The sequence below is a fragment of the Thermothelomyces thermophilus genome, chromosome 1 (assembly GCF_000226095.1).
Source record: "Thermothelomyces thermophilus ATCC 42464 chromosome 1, complete sequence".
NCBI lineage: Eukaryota > Fungi > Ascomycota > Sordariomycetes > Sordariales > Chaetomiaceae > Thermothelomyces > Thermothelomyces thermophilus.
The window spans coordinates 4,347,733-4,363,571 of NC_016472.1; the positions used below are offsets into that span (position 1 = coordinate 4,347,733).

The 15,839-nt window shown below is 55.8% G+C and overlaps 4 protein-coding genes across 4 annotated transcripts; 1 reads left to right on the forward strand and 3 right to left on the reverse strand.

Annotated features, from left to right (window-relative positions):
- Nucleotides 1–213: 213 nt before the first annotated feature.
- Nucleotides 214–1,334, reverse strand: MYCTH_2296436 (uncharacterized protein). The gene has a single exon (XM_003659373.1). The coding sequence runs from the start codon at nucleotides 1,207–1,209 to the stop codon at nucleotides 250–252; it is 960 nt and encodes a 319-aa protein (XP_003659421.1). The 5' UTR covers nucleotides 1,210–1,334; the 3' UTR covers nucleotides 214–249.
- Nucleotides 1,335–5,779: 4,445 nt separating this feature from the next.
- Nucleotides 5,780–6,468, forward strand: MYCTH_2296438 (uncharacterized protein). The gene has a single exon (XM_003659374.1). It carries the CDS (start codon nucleotides 5,854–5,856, stop codon nucleotides 6,283–6,285), a length of 432 nt encoding a protein of 143 aa, XP_003659422.1. The 5' UTR covers nucleotides 5,780–5,853; the 3' UTR covers nucleotides 6,286–6,468.
- A 1,712-nt stretch (nucleotides 6,469–8,180) lies between these two features.
- On the reverse strand, nucleotides 8,181–13,517 carry MYCTH_2049780 (uncharacterized protein; the record flags this gene model as incomplete). The annotated part of the gene is made up of 6 exons (XM_003659375.1): nucleotides 8,181–9,021; nucleotides 9,100–9,903; nucleotides 9,966–10,245; nucleotides 10,325–12,129; nucleotides 12,193–12,904; nucleotides 13,160–13,517. The coding sequence occupies 6 exons, from the start codon at nucleotides 13,515–13,517 to the stop codon at nucleotides 8,181–8,183; spliced, it is 4,800 nt and encodes a 1,599-aa protein (XP_003659423.1).
- An 823-nt stretch (nucleotides 13,518–14,340) lies between these two features.
- Nucleotides 14,341–15,440, reverse strand: MYCTH_77059 (dehydrogenase-like protein; the record flags this gene model as incomplete). The annotated part of the gene is made up of 4 exons (XM_003659376.1): nucleotides 15,406–15,440; nucleotides 14,905–15,346; nucleotides 14,521–14,843; nucleotides 14,341–14,447 (listed from the first exon to the last, which is right to left on the reverse strand). Exons 1-4 carry the CDS (start codon nucleotides 15,431–15,433, stop codon nucleotides 14,341–14,343), a joined length of 900 nt encoding a protein of 299 aa, XP_003659424.1. The 5' UTR covers nucleotides 15,434–15,440.
- Nucleotides 15,441–15,839: the final 399 nt, after the last annotated feature.

The window sequence follows — 15,839 nt, forward strand, 5'->3', positions numbered from 1 at the left end:
TGGACCACCCCGCAAAGCTCCATTACTTGAGGACAAAACGCCGGACCCTCATATGTAGTGATGGGCCCAAACTGCTGGGCGACCGGTATTAATACAGAGTAGAGTAACGACTAGCCTTCATAATAAAGACCAGAAGAGAAAAAAGAAAAGCAAAAGGGCGAATAATAATAAAAAAAAAGGAAAGGGAAAAAATTACAACAATAGTTAAAACAAATAAGCCCAACTTTGGAAAAGAGGATGGGCAAAGAATCATCTCCAAGTCCCATGTATCCTGGGTCGCCGCAAAGGTGCCCTCTTGAGCCCGACATCGCCGTTGATCATGAGGCTCTTCCACCGGCGCCCGACGCTCCCGCGGTCCTTACCCAGGCTGCGCGCGCAGTCCTGCCAGTCCGACTTGGTCAGCTTGAGCTTCTCCAGCACCAGCTCGACCAATATGCGGTCCTCTTCCGTGCTCCACGCCTCGCCGTCCGCTTCCACCACCACGTCCGTGCCGTGATGGTCTTGTGGCCGGTTATTGTTGTGGTTGTTGTAGCTGTCGGTGTCGTTGCTGTTGGTAGAGGGTATCCCGTCGTCGTCGTTGTTATCGGAGGAGAAGGAGGAGTGTAGGCTGTGGTAGTCGGCGCGCTCCAGACCGAGCGGGATGATTTCGGGGGCGATGCGCGAGCGCTTGGGGGTGTGAGGGGCCGAATCGGGCTGCGAGGTGCCATCACTGCTGTTGTGGTCTTGCCTGCTCTCGTCCGCCTCGCGCTCCAAGTCGCTGTCGCCCTGGTTGTGCCGGCCCATGTCATCGTCCGCGGCGCGGCGCCGCTTGTTGGGGCCCCTGGGCGCTTGCTGCGCTACTGCCGACGTGCGCTTGGCGATGCGCATCCTCGCCGGGCCGTGCTCGCCAGTTGCTGCCGTACTATCTGTCTTGCGCGACCGCAGGCGCAATTTGAATGGTGGCGGCGCATGCGCTAACGGGGGACTGGGCAGTTGCGCGGGCGAGAGCGTCGGCGGAGTAGTCGGATCCTGGCCGGCGGAGGAGGGCGCTGCGGGGCTGGCGAGGAGGGACTGAAGAGAGCGACATGTTGAGAAGAGATTACCAATCGCTGTTTGCGTCGGGAGGTGAGGGGGGCTTGCAGGAGGCGAGGCGAAGAGCGCCGACTGAAGGCGCGTCAAGGGCGCTGTCTGCGACGACGAGTCGCACGGTAGTGCCGAGGGCAGCAACATTGTGTGTTGTCCGCCTAGTCCGTTCCTCCTCTATCAGCAGGATCCAGGGTGCGCAAGGCGTATCTGGGCGCAGCCTTATATGGTAAGCGAAGGTGCGTTTGTCGTTGGCTGTTGCGGCGGCGCGCGGTGCCGGAAACGGGCGGTTTGCGACAAGGTCAGGAACGCGCCGTTGGCTGCGAAGTGTGGTCGGGAAACACGATGCGGCGCGCCAAAAATAGAGACGCGCGCTATCGCAATTGGCGATGGCCTTCTTAATCTAGGGCTTGTTGTTTATCGGGAGAGACAGAGACGGCGACAGAGCATGCGCGCGATCCCGAGCTGTTGGATATAATGAAGCAGAGGTGTAGGCGCAGGCCGGGAGAAGGTGAAGGAGGAATCCGTTGACGGGGGGCCTGGGAGAAGCGACAGAGCGAATAATGCGCCTAATAAGAGCAGGTCTGGCCTAGCGGCGGTCGGTTGCAGGGGGCCGGATACGCACCAAGTGGGCCACATGACGGTCTGGGCAGGGCTCCCAGGTGGTACTCAGGGCAGGCTGGCCAATGGTGATCGGCCTCTGCGATGCAAGTGCCCCTCTCCACGGATTTCCTCCTGCAAGCACTTAAACCGGAACGCGACGGTAAATGGGGCCCTCCCCTCTTCGCGCTCACGCCTCAAGATGAAGAGGCAGCACCAGTGGCAAAGTTATAAGGGCTCAATGCCCGTAGTAATGCCCGTAGGCAACAAACGGTGAGAAAGTACATGAGCTGGGTCGCTCCCATCTTCCGGAAATCGACCAAGAGCAGATTAGGTAGTTCAGATGGTGAGCCGTACAAACCCCTCCACACTCGGTTTCCCAGCGCACCACATCATGCCACACGGACTAGAAGCTACTGATCATCAATCTAGATCGACGCTCCGAAGGGGCTAGTTCTGGACAAGGGTGATTCTCTATTTCCGTATCTCCTTTTCTTTGTTCTACTTCTACCTCCTTCAAGCCGATCAAGGGAAGCAGTACTCCGTAGGTGTCGACAAACCGCACCGGCTCGTCCGGATTAGAGCTCCTACATCAGGCCATACGGGGGGTTAGGGTTAGTGAGCCCGGTTTGTCCTCGATGCTTGCGTCACTCTTCATGGAGGGGCATTGGCGAAATTCCGCGTCAGAGGCGTACACGCTTAAAGGTTTCCCTCCTGCCCGCCGTTGCCAATCCACGCATCATGCTCCTTCCCAAGTGCGAGTTTCCTGGACTGCTTCGGTATTCTCAAGAGCACTGGGGTGTGTGCAATACTGTATAGCGGATTTGGTAAGTTCAAACTGCAGGTCGTGACGACATTCATCCTTCGACCTGGATGTGGGCGGGAAGAGAGACTGTCAAGTCAGGTCGCCCTGTCTGTGTGATGGTGTTGAGCGGGAAGGCATGCGAGTGCAGGAACAGTTAGCCAGGTATGCACAGAGTCGTGTATTATATGTATGTACATATGCAGGCTGGCTGGTAACATCCCCCATCACCGTTGCTCTAACTCGGGGGAAAGTCCGGCTTGCCCCGGATGTGGGGCGCTCTCCTTCGCTCTCATGTCCCTGACTTGTACGAAGTAGGTAAAGGTCGATTCCGACGGTCAGGATTCGCGGAGAAAGAGATTAAGAAGGAAAGAAACGAGAAAAAAAACTTTTTCTTTAGCTTCTGATCTACGAATGGTATTCCAATTTCACTAGTGAAGATCTGTCAAGACGCCTCTCTCCGTACCTCGGAATTCTGACTGAGCACCTCTGCCAAAACGCGAGATGGCCCTCTTGAGATACGTTGTAGGATGAGGCGGGCCGAAGTGAGGATGGCTGCTCCTGCTTCGTTCGACCTTCTTCATCTCTGCGAAGGTCCTAACTCTGAGCAACGTCCTGGCCTCCAAAGTCGGTCACAGAAGCCAGGGCAAGGCTCAGGTGCAAAAGAGAGGAAAGAGAAAGCGGGGTGGAAAGACGCGTCACGTCGCGTGAATTTTCGCGACGCGAACGCGTTCTGAGTGGATCCAATTAAAGTGCCTCGATCCAATCGCGACTGTCGGTGTGTGGCATGGCTCGATGATTGGAGGACAGCTCAAATGGTTTGCATGTGGGCCGGTCCACTGAGGCTCCTTGCTCACCTTGTGGACTGGCCGAGAGCGAAGCCCGGCTTGCCGACCCACAATCAGCCTCATTCACAGGTACGGATCCAAGAATACGCACATGCTTGCGGAGCGCCTACAGAGCAATGTACAGATTCCACTCCCTTATCCGATAGCCATCCTTCCTTTACTCAGTCGGCGTAACGGGAATTCAGGACCGACGACAACCGGCCGGCGTGGATGGCCTTGGCAAACACCGATTCTCGGGCCTTCGCCGAGCTCAAACTCAGAGACATCCGGCAGCACCAATATCGATTTCACTCTATTCGTCTCTGTGTCTTAACAGTTGGCTTCTATAAAATTTATCTACATTTAGTATAGAGATGCCTGCTTTCTTAGCATTTGAGCAAAATACCCCGGCAAACCCCATTCCCCCCTACTAACCCGTATATTTATTCTATATCGTTAGCCTCTTCCTCTTATATAACTAGAGAGATTTAGTAGTGTCTCATCAGTATAGAGCTCATTCTCTGTTCACTATTTCTTAATGAAATCGGGCCTATATGTTTCCTTAAGCACTTATTTAGCATCAAAGTGGTGGTAGGTGAGCTTCTCCGTGCCTGGTCTCTCGCTAACGGGGTTATCAGGAGAAAAGAGACTCGCCGCCCATTCTCCTTGTTCTACCTAGGACGAAAATCGCCATGATGGTGCGCCTACGGGGTCGTCACCGGCCTGCTTTTTGTTGTTCGTTTCCCGGTCGGTACAAAGACTTCGTCCGATTAAGAAGCCGTTGTGGCACGCTCAGGACTCTGAGCCATGCATGGGCCGTGATAAGAGAGGTAGAGGGGTGCAGGGCAGAAGAGGAAGAATAGAGGTAGGATGGGAGGAAGGATGAGAACGATAGTTCAATGGAAGTTGTCTCCCATAGCAGGAGTGGATGAGAGGATGACGGAGGCGTTGGCTGTTCTGGCAACGAAGGGCACTGAAGCTCCTCGCTGCCCGTTCGGTCCATTCCATAGCTCGCGGTCCCTACAGCCATCAGCGTCGAAGGAGCGCGTCACCAGGCGTGACCGGGTCACCTATGACACTGCCTTTTCATCCCATGTGCCTCCAGCCCACTCTGCTCGGCGCCCGACCACTTCCCTAGTCAGAAGCCCAAGCTGGTGGCACGTCGGTTGAGATGGCAGCTCTTCCCTCCGCGCCTACTTAAACCCTCTCTCCAGATCGCCCCCTTCTTCCTCTCCAGATTCTCCCACCCACTCGGCACGATATCGCACGCAACTCCTCTCTTCCCATAATCTCCACGACGACCACCACCATCATCATCCCCCCTCACGTTTTCGCACAAGGTTGCCGACTTCTTTTTTTTCTGAAACTTAATACCACCCCATACTCTGTCTCGGATACGCTTAACCCGGCTTCGGAACTAGTTTGGTGATTGTTTTTCTCCAGAACATGGACGAGAAGCCCAACAACGGCGCCGGCACTGGTGCTTCGTTGGCAATGGCGACACCTATTGGCAATGCCGATCACTCACTTCCCAGGGCCAGCGATAACCTGTCTGGCTCCCAGAGCAGCGCCCAGGGCTCACCGGCCCATGAGCACGAGCCGACGGCAATCCTGCCTGGGGCCAAGGAACCTCGAAAGGACAAAGGCGAAAGGGAGCCGCAGTCGCTCGACGAGCTCTCCAAGGATCCTCTTCGGACCCATCGTGACTGGTACCCCAAGTACGGTCGAGTGCAAAAGTGCGACTGGTGCAACGCTCGCTCCGAAGGCACTCTCCATGTCTGCGCTACGTGTTCCATCCGCATGTGCGAAAAGTGCGCCCGGGACCGCCGCTGGGACAAGAACTACTCCCACTTTATCGACGCCGATGCCCTCGACTGGAAGCCGAAGGCAGGGCCCAAGGCGCCCAGAGCACCAAAGGCACCCAAGGCGCCCAAGAAGGGCTCGTCCAAGCGCCCGGCCCGGAACAAGGAGCCGTCAGATCCCCCGCCGCGTCGTCGCAAGATAAAGAAGACTGTGGGTGGCTCGGGAGCGGATGGGGACAATCTCACGAGCCAGGACGGCGACAATTTTGCCAACTTGGGCTTCCACAGCAGCCGCCATTTTCCCGCACCCACCGCGCCCACCGCGCCCACCACTTCCCATCACGACTTTGCTGCCCCTCTCCAGCCGCCGGCGCCCAGCGACTACTATGGCCACGATCCGGGTGCTCCTCCTCCCTACCACCAGACCTCCATATATGGTGGCTACCCTCCCCTTCCCCGGATGGATCCGGCCGCTTTCCCTACCTACCACGGGCTCCCGGCTCCGGCCATGACGAACACGCCCGCTGCAGAGCCTCCAGTCCGCTCGAACGGGCGCAAGGCGGCCACTAGGGCCAAGTTGAACATAAGAGAGCAGTCCCGTCACCTCTCCAGCGGCCGACTCGACGGCGGCGAGGCTGCCGAGGACGTCGACGACGAGTACGCCCAGATTCAGCACCATCAAGACGACGAGGATCCCTCTGTAGAATTGGGGGACGCCGAGAACGTAAACAGGGCGAGCCGTCGCCGCGATGATCGTGAGATGGTCGACAACACCAGAACCCGCTCCATCATTCCTGGCACCGGCACCGACCGCGACGACGCCCAGTCAGCCCTAGCCGGTGCACCACCGGGCCCTCTCCCTCCTTGGGCCGACTACCGTGAGCACGACCTCCTGGTTGTCGACATTTACAGCTCCATCTACGGAGACAGGCTCAGCCTTGACTTCTACCGTGTCCGCACGCAGATCCCCAATCACTGGACCGGCGGCTGGCAGACCTCGGCTTCGCAGTACCACGGTGAACCGAGGCCCTACACTCATAACGCCTACTACCCTGCTCATAACCACCCAGCGGGCCACGCGTATGAGCATCACGCGAACGATGTTCACGCCGCAACCGACCGCGCTCACCACCAACACATGTATCCGCACCACCACTCCAGCTACCAGCACTATCCCGAGGTGAGTCTTTGACGTGGATATGAGCCTAAATACACACATATATGCATCACGTCTTTCACTTCTCTGTTCGTTCACCCTTCTGCCCATCATTCTTTACATCTGCATTCTATGTACCACATCTATCCAGTCCCCGAGAGCAAGATGGCCGCGAAACAGGATAGGAGAGTAGCAAACAAGCGCCCACCTTCCCTCCCCTCCCCTCCCCGGCCTTGGAGCTGAGCACTAACCAACCATTTCCCTCTCATCATCAGTACCAGCAGTACCCGAGTCCCTACCCGCCCGGCCCGAACCCCAACCCGTACGAGATGGCGGCCGCCCACGACCTCGAGCGGGTGCAGCAGGTGGACCAGGCGACCCTGGACGAGATGCGCGGCGCGTGGGCGTGCAACCCGGTCCTCAACCGGCTGGTGAGCGACAACCATCGCGTCTACGCGCTCGACCTGCTGTGGGATGTCTTCGAGCTGCGCCGCTCCCGCGTGCCGGTGCGCGACGACTCCCAGACCGTCCGCTGGTTCGTCCACGAGCGTCACGCCCAGTTCCGCTTCGAGCACGCCGAGCTCGCCCGCCGCCAGGCCCACGCCGGCGCCGTTCCACCCCGCCGTACCGCGCCCGCAAACCCGGCTCCCATCGCCCCCGTTCCCGACGGCGCGGACTCGGACCACGGCGACAACGTCCACGACAACGGTGGTGACACGGACAGGGAGTAACTAAACCCTCTAACTAAACCCTCCCTTCGCCATCCGCCATCTTCTCTCTCTCTCGCCTTACCCCCAGTCGGCGTCAACCCAGCAAATAACGCCGTGGCCTTGCATATTACTTTGATATGAGGCATTGGGTAGGAGGCGTGTAGCATGCGAGAGAGGGACGCAGGATTCAGCTCGCCCTTCTCGGCCTCTGTTGTGCCGTCATGTATCCCTATCACCAGGCTTTTCCATTGACCCTATCCCGTCCGCTCTGTTTATTTTTTAACTCTTTTTTTTTTTTTCATGAAACGGGCCACGCCTCCAGGCCGGCACTGCCTTTTTTCTTCATGCAGAATTCATCTCCGGGGGGGGGGGGGGGGATGGGGGGGCTCTAATTCTTCGGCGGCATAGCCTGCTTTCCTTGGTATCCCAGGGCCCATCTTTTGCTATTACATCTCACGTCTCATCGACAGCACTAATTACGTTGAAACGTTCGGTGCCAATTGGTACCCGCAAGATATCTCGGCTCGCCAACAGCCTGGCAACACTGTGATGTTCAGTGCATTGTCCTTTTGAGGGGAAGGACTGCTGGACAGGAAAACAGTTCTGCTTCCACAGTTCTGCTTCCCCTTTTCCCTCCCAAAGAAAGAAGCCGGAGGGTGGGTGCGGCAAAAGAAAAGGGGACGTGGAACAGAAAAAACACAATGGAAACCGTTCGGTTTGATGGCGGTGGGGAAGGGACGTGTCAAGGGCATCAATCAACTTGCTGCTGCTTTTCTAGCTCGCTTTAACAAAGCTGAGTGGTTATTGGCGACACCCACCTTTGGACCTGAAATTGTAGTGCATATGTCTGCAACAAAATAACAGCCATTCTCTCACCCGGGCCACCTTATCACAATCCGGAAATGTGGTGCGCATAGTCTTGTGTCTTCAGGGGTTCACCAAAGTCCAATTCAAACCTCTAATGAAAAGGTTCGTGGGGTCAAAGTAACATATCCGACTCCGGGACTGTCAGAACTGCAAAGCTTGCGATTAGCATGGCAATTTGAAACCATTCATGCCTTTCAAGTCCACCATTACATTAATGTTGCCTTTACCCGAGCCATGATGCCTGATGTATCCTTCAGGTCTATCCTGTACAACCAGCCATGTAGCTATGCAACATTACGATTCCGTCCGGACCAGAGCACCAAGGGTTAATGACAAGCTCAAATCCTCCATGTCTCATCTTGCTCCTTCACCCGAGCGAAAACCACACAAAATCTCCCCCATCAGCCGGTCCTTCTCCTGACCCAAAATTACCTCCAACAGCTTCTCCTTTTCGGCACTCTTCTGCACCAGCTCCCAGAAAGCACCGGTACCATCGATCTCGTCATTATCCTGATCCTGAAGAGTGCTCGTGTCTCCCTCGTCGCGGTCCTCTTTGGCTTCTTCTCCAGACTTCGCCGCCTCAGCAGCCGAACGTTGTATACCGGCCAACAACAACTCCCTGGGAGTGCCCATCTCAACCACACGCCCCTTCTCCAGCACCAGAATCCGGTCGAAGTCGACGACAGTCGACAGGCGATGGGCAATAACAAGCACCGTGCACCCGGCCGCTGCGAAATCCTTACGCAGAGACTCTTGAATTTTGCTGTCCGTGCCGCGGTCCACCGCGCTTGTGGCTTCGTCCAGTACCACAATCTTGGGCCGCTTGAGCAAGGCCCGGGCGAGGCAGACAAGCTGGCGTTGACCCTGGGAAAGATTGGCACCGCCCGTGCTTATCGGCATGGATAAGTCGGTGAAGATATTAGATTTGTCTTGGACTGGTTGGAGCTCTGGCTGGGCATCGACCATTGTCGTCTCCGGCCCCATCGCGACTGATGCCTGCGTGGATGTTTCGGAGTCCACCGTGGGTGGAATGGGCGATGCCGAGCTGCTTGCAACGACAGTGTCAACGTCTGGTTTCACGACCGAGTTCTTAGGTTCCTCGTCCATCTCAATCAGGTGAACGCGCTTGAGCGACTCCAGCAGCTCGGCGTCGTCCAAAACACCCTCCATGTCAAGGTTCGAGCGTAATGTACCCCTAAGAATGCCCTGTCAGCAAGAACCTAAAAGAGGCAACAAAGACTCCACGGTTAGCCATGATCGGTGGGTTGCTTACGAGAACAGGAATGGGTCTTGTGGGATGATCGCGAGACGGCTGCGCAAGTGGGATAACTTCAGCGTCGAGATGTCCACGTTGTCTATATAAACCGAACCCTTGAGCGGCTCAATGAGACGGAAGAGAACCGCGGCCAATGTCGACTTCCCAGCGCCCGTTCGGCCAACGATGCCGATCCTCTCGCCAGCGCCGACGGTAAAGTTGAGGTTCCTCAGGACTGGCGGCAGGTCCTTGGTGTAGCTGACTGTCAAGTTGTTGACCTCGATCTTCCCTTCGGCCGGCCATGCGGCGGGGGCGTCATTACCACCTTCGGCCTCAGTTTCGAGCTCGGCATATTCTAAAACCCTCTCACAAGCGTTGAATCCCAATTCCACCGACGTCAGCGATTGAAGAAGCGACGTCAAGGCGTTTGTATACCGCAACGCAAATGCCAGGCTGAAACCGGCCAAGGCAGCGTCGACGCGACTAAATGCCACGGCGTTGGCGACAACGCTGACGAACAGAGCACCAAGCACGCCCATCCGAAAAGCCATCCAACGGGTAGACAACTGCAGCATCCAAGTCGCCTTGGAGCTGTTGTCAATGAGAGCGTACATGCGGTCCATATAGGATCTCGTACGGTGAAATGCGCGAACGGTGGAGAGACCTGAGAGCACCGAGCTGAACTGATCGTAAATCGGCGAGTGAGAAACTGAGTTGATCCGTTTCACTTCACGAGCGGCAGTGATGTACTCGCGCGCAACTGCCGCGTAGAGAACGAAGAGCAAGATGCCAAAGAGGATCACGTAGGCAGACACAGACAGACTATTGCCGCCGATTAGTCGGGTTAAGCCGACAATGGCATTTATGGTCTGGGGTAGACATACCTGGTGGCGATGACGACGGCCAGAAACAGAACGTTCCGAATAAGGGCAAAAGCCTGATTGGAGAGCCGCCTGTCCACCACAAAAGTGTCCGATGTAAAGCGGTTGAGGATGCGACCGGCCGGAATCGTATCTAGCCAGCGCAAGGGCGCTCGGAGAATGGCATGCGTCATTCGGTGAAAGAGGATTCTGGATGCCTTTAAGCCGACGAAAAAGAAGACGATCACTCGGAGTAACTGGACCAGGAGCGTGATGAACTCGATAATAATGTAGGCGGTCAGCCCTAAATGTCAAGTAAGCAAGTTGCTACAACGACGGGATGCTAGCACGCTCAGAAAGGAAGGGGGTTGAATTCGACGTACAAAAAAAGATGTCACGCTCTGTTCCTGCCAGCCTTCGCGAGGCAAAATCGCTGGGATTGGCTAACGAGGCAATCAGTCGTGCCGTTTGCGATGTGAGATGGACTTTCTCAATTGCTGCCTGCTGCGAGAGCTCCTTCAAGCTCCAGTTCCGGGCGACAGTCAGGGAGTGGCCCAGGAGGAGGATTGAAACGCCAAACAGCCAGTAAACCGCGCCACCGCTGGCTTTGTAGTAGGCTTTGTACACGTCCCACTTAACGCGACCAATCTCTCTCTGTTCCTCCTCTTTCCTTGACTTTTTCATGGCCGCTGGAGAAGGATGGACATTGTTGTAACCTCCGTTCCCGCTGTGGCTGTCGTGGCCATCTTGTCCGCTGGAGGCATTCTCTAACGCTCTTTCTGATGATGCCGATGCCGTCTTCGGCACTGGCTCCCCAGTCGTAGCAGCTTCCACTCCTGACGGTGAAAGAGGTTCTGCCGACTCAACCTCACCGCTGCGAAGACGTACCACGTAACTCGCGTAGGGCAGAACCAACTCGGCGTGGTGCGTAGCGAGAATGCGAGTCCTCCCATGAGCAAGCCCGCCAGTGAGAGCTTGGTCGACGATCAGCTTGCCGACATGAGCGTCTACCGCGCTGAGAACATCGTCGAGCACGAGAATGCCGGCACGAGAATAAAGTGCTCGGGCGAGCGCTACACGCCAACGCTGACCACCGGAAAGAGTGACACCCTTAGGGCCAACTTCTGTCTCGTCGCCGTCTACGAGAAGCTCGATATCTTTCTCAAGAGCGCAAGCTGCGAGGACCCTGCGATAGCGACCCTCAACGAAAGGGAGGCCGAACGTGATGTTTTCCTTGACAGTACCGCCCTCGACCCATGGGGTCTGGGAAACAAACGCGGTTAACTGAGGGATAATCCATTCAGTTTCGGGAATATACCCGGTGCTATCGTTAATATCGGGAACAGCGGGCATGCGGATCGTGCCGGACAAGAGCTTCACTTCGCCGAGGAGCGCCGCGAGCAAGAGGCTCTTGCCTGAACCGGTCTTGCCTGTGATAACGCTAAGCTTTCCAATGGGGAAGTCCAGAGTTGCATCTCGGAGGATAGAGTGAGCATCCCGCTGATCTTCCGCCCCTCCTTGAGGAATATCGGTATCCTGAACCCTCGGCCAGGCCACAGTGGCATTCTCGAAAGAGATTGTCTCCCCCTGCTCAGCTACAGACATCATGTCCGACTGGTTGAAGTACTTCTCCAGCCTCACTGCGCTGGTCCATGCCTCGAGCAGGTACATCTGCAGCAGCGGTAACAGAGCCACAGCCTCATCGAGCTGATCGAACAGGCCGAGGGACGTGAAGATAATGGAAGCCCGAATGTGCGTGCCGTTCTGCCAAACGTAGATGGAGAAGGTGACGCTTGCAAGGAGCAGCGGACCAAGATTGACCATGAAAACGACTAGGCACTGCCAGAGAGCAACCCTCCAGTATTGCCTGAGCTCTTCGTCGCGAGACGCCAGAATCTTGGCCTCCCAGTGTTGTTCAAGTGCTGCATACCTGATCTGACGCATGCCTTGTAAAGCCTCCGTCAACAGATGGGCCTTCCCATCGCGGTACTTCATCAGGCCAAAATGCAGTGCCGTATACCTTCTCGATAGCATCGAGCTCAACGGGACCATCAGAGAACCGGCACCCAAGCCGCACAGTACCGGAAGCCAGCCCATTAGACTCACGGCAAAGCCGCCAGCCAGGATAAGTTTGAACACGGCCATTGGGAAGTTATTGTTGTAGGTACAGAAGATTGTGACGCGGCCGCTAATACGATGTTAGAAGCTGGGGAAAAGAACAAGGTCCCGTACGCCCTGGACGAGGACGTACCTGTCGAGCTTCATGTGATTGATCACAGACTGGCGGGTTTCCGAGATCTTGCTCTTATTCTTCCCACCCGAGCCCCGGGGGCCATCCTGGTCCCCGGAAAAATTACTGTTCTTGTGACCGCTGTCCTTGACAGCATTGTGACCCGGTGGGGCTGTCTCGTACAGCTTAAGGGCTTTAGAGAAAACGAGCGACTGCAACAGTGAGCTTACTGGAATCTCGAGGCGACTGGTCGTGATCCACTTGAGCCAGTTGTTGACTCCGACTTGGAGAAGCTGGCTGAGAAGGAGGCCAAAAACCCAGAGGAACACGGTAGGATCTGCAGCAGTGTGCTGCCGACTCCGCTCAATCCTGGACAGGAAGTTGTATAGGACGACCTGAGGGAAAAGAGAGAGGCCGGCGATGATAAGGGTTAAGAACCACTGCAGGGCGAGCTCGCCGGCGTGTGCCTTGATCAACTGTTTCCAAAGGGGTCCCTTGAAGCGCTTCTCGCGAAACTTCAACTCAAGATGCCTAGATCGAGTGGCATAGCCGAGGTTGGGGATGTCTTGGATTTGTATCTGCCGCTCCCTCGCGACATTGAAGATGGCTCGATTCCAAGAAAATGTGAACCTGGACAAGAGCGAAAGAGTATATTGTTGATCCACGAGCCCGGTCTCGTCGAAGACGTCCGGACGGCGCGGAAAACCTGCGAAGCCGCATGCCGTCACCGCTGCTGCGGTCAGTTGGAGCAGATAGAGCAGTCCCAAGACAAATGTGGCAGTATCTGCCCCTGCGCTGGAGAGAAATGTAAGTGCTTCATGGCCGTGGCAAAGGGCGACCGAGATAGTGAGGGACAGCGATGACAGCATGCCATGGACGGCAAGCCGAAACTTGGGTTGGTATGTGTACTTTGGGGGGAGGAGGAAACATTGCAAGCACAAGAGAACCTATTCCCAGATTAATCAGACATTCATCGTGACGGGCGAACGAGCGAGCCTTACCCAGCACGCCGGCTCCGCCCATGCAAACAACTCGGCAAGCATCTCCGTGTGCTCATTCGCCTTCAGCCTCACAATCCTAGTAGCAACGGACGCTCCCAGACCAATGAGCGCCCCTAGCCATACGGTGACTCTGGGTCGCGTGTCCGAAAAGGCTCGGATCGAGTCCTCGGTGGCGATACCGTCACAGTCTTCATAGCTGTCGTCGTCTCCACCTACACGAGCATACCCTCGCCCGATGCGTGTGCTCGTCTTGTAGGTGTATATAATGGCAGGCACCGTGAGTAGGACCACCGCGGCTACTGCAACGAGGCCGACAAGCCGTCGTAAGAAATCGGGGTCCGGCATATCCACGGCTGTCCTGCGCCAGATTTATCTTGGCTGCAGTTTGACAGAGGAGGACGGCCGCCTTGTTAGGACTTTGGTTGTAGTGATGATAGTTCTAGTGGCTCCTTAGAGTGCATCGCAGTGGAATTTTTGTCGGAGCGATTGTAATATCAACTTGAATCTGAAGGATGGTTGAAGAAGAAGAGTAGGAAAAAAAAAAGTCGGTCGAGGAACTGACGAGGTTATCAGGGTATGGACCACAGTGCAAATACATCGGCCAGAAACGCATATGGTATTCCCGACTTGGAAAGAGACATTCACACATGGAAAGAGAGGGCAACTTCAGCATTTCCTCTGGGCAAAAAAATGCTGGTTATTTGTCGCACTCTGGGGACGCTGTTGCATATGCTGCATGGCCATTCTGGCCACTCGAGAGCGTCACCAACAATCCGAATTCTTTTGTACTTACACTCCTACCTGTGTAATGATCCGTAGAACTCGAGCTTTGCATCGTGTAAGTGCAAATAACGCTTCGCCCCCATCTCGATCGCACCGTGCTGATTCTGCGTGCCAAGCGAAAGCGCACGGCATGTTGCCTGACCAGGAAAGGTGCAAGACGGAAGCGACTACAAGTATTCCACACTCCGAGACCGGGTATGGGCGCGTCAAGCCATTTTTTGTTCCATTTGGTCACACGACACTCTGCTCGATTCAACTCCATCGGCGATCACGCTTCAAGATTCGCTCCGATGGACTATTTGCTACTCGTCGTGCTCCAGGTTCTGATTCAACATTTCGTAATCATATATAATGAACACCACGGACGTCCTGCCCTTGCCTTGTATTAACCATTAACAACAGAGCCGCCATTGCAATGGATCGTTTGTCCGCTGATGGACGAACTGTCGGCCGAGGCCAAGAAGACGACGCAGGCTGCGATTTCACTCGGTTCTGGATCATTTCCATCAGCCTGTGCTCGCTCTGGTTGAGTGTTTCTACAGCCGAGTGTTTGAAAGGAACATACGGGATGGCCGGCCCATGGGGCTGGTAAACTGTTTCTGTGCCTTGTCAGGCATGGTCGACGGAATCAAAGGGGTCCAGACCGGACCGGGCGCTATAGCGTTGACCCGGATGCCCTTGCCGATCTGCTGGTTGCTCAGACCACGCGTGAAGGACACGATGGCGCCCTTTGTCGACGTGTAGTCGAGCAGGTCCGGGCGGCCGATGTAGGCATTGATGCTGGCGTTGTTGATGATGGTGCTGCCCCGCTTCATGTGTGGTAGCGCATATTTTGCGAGGAAGAAATAGGGGTGGATGTTGGTGTCGAAGGTATGTAGCCATTGATCCCTGATACTGAACGTCAGCAAACACTGCCTCCGGTGACCTCACCGTGACCGCCCAGCCTTACTCGGAAAGATCCTTGATGTCATCCACCGCCATCTGGTATGCCGCGTTGTTGAACAGGATGTCGATCTGCCCATTGAACGCCTTGGCTGCCTCGTCGACCACCTTCTTGCAGTTGGCTTTGTCTCTCAGATCCGTGGCCACCAGGTGGCATTGCTGCCCGTACTGTTCCACTCGCTTCTTGGTCTCCTGGGCGTCCTGCTCCTCTTCCGGGAGATACGCAATGAGGGAGTCCGCGCCCTCCATGGCAAACAAGATAGCAGTTGCACGCCCAATTCCCGAGTCCCCGCCCGTGATAATGGCCTTCTTGCCCTTCAGCTTCTCGGCGCCTCTGTACTTCTGACTCTTGCCGTCCTCGGTCGGAATTTCGTCGAACAACGGCCGCGGGTTGGGCATTTTGCTCTCCAAGCCCGGGAACTCCTGGCTCGACACCGGGATCTCATGGCCTGTCACTGCTTAGCATTCCTCTGTTGTTGTAAGTCTGGGGGGGCGGGTGCTTGCGAACCGCTTTGGAACTGTGGTTTGGACGACATGGTTTCCCGCAGTTTTTTGTAACAAAAGATTCCGGGGGAAAAAAGGCTTCGGTTAGCAAAAGTCAACAGCAGGTGATCTGCCCTTTTCATTATATATTTATGGTCGTTGCTGAGGGAGCTATGACATCATGAAATGCAGACACGCCGTTTCCCAACCCAGTCGTTCCACCCCAAGGTTTCTGCTCCTTGTGTAAATACACCAATTTAATGTGGCATAAACGGCAGCCTTGTAGGCGCCAGCCCATCAGGTGAACGCTGATCGACTCCAAACATACCGGCCTCACCACGCTGGTGATATCAGTCTTTCACCGATCCTCTACTACTTCTCCAAGTCCGAGCAGAAGATTTCGAGAAAGCATTGTGTTACGACGGCCGCATAACAAGAGAACAACTGTGATCTGTTAAC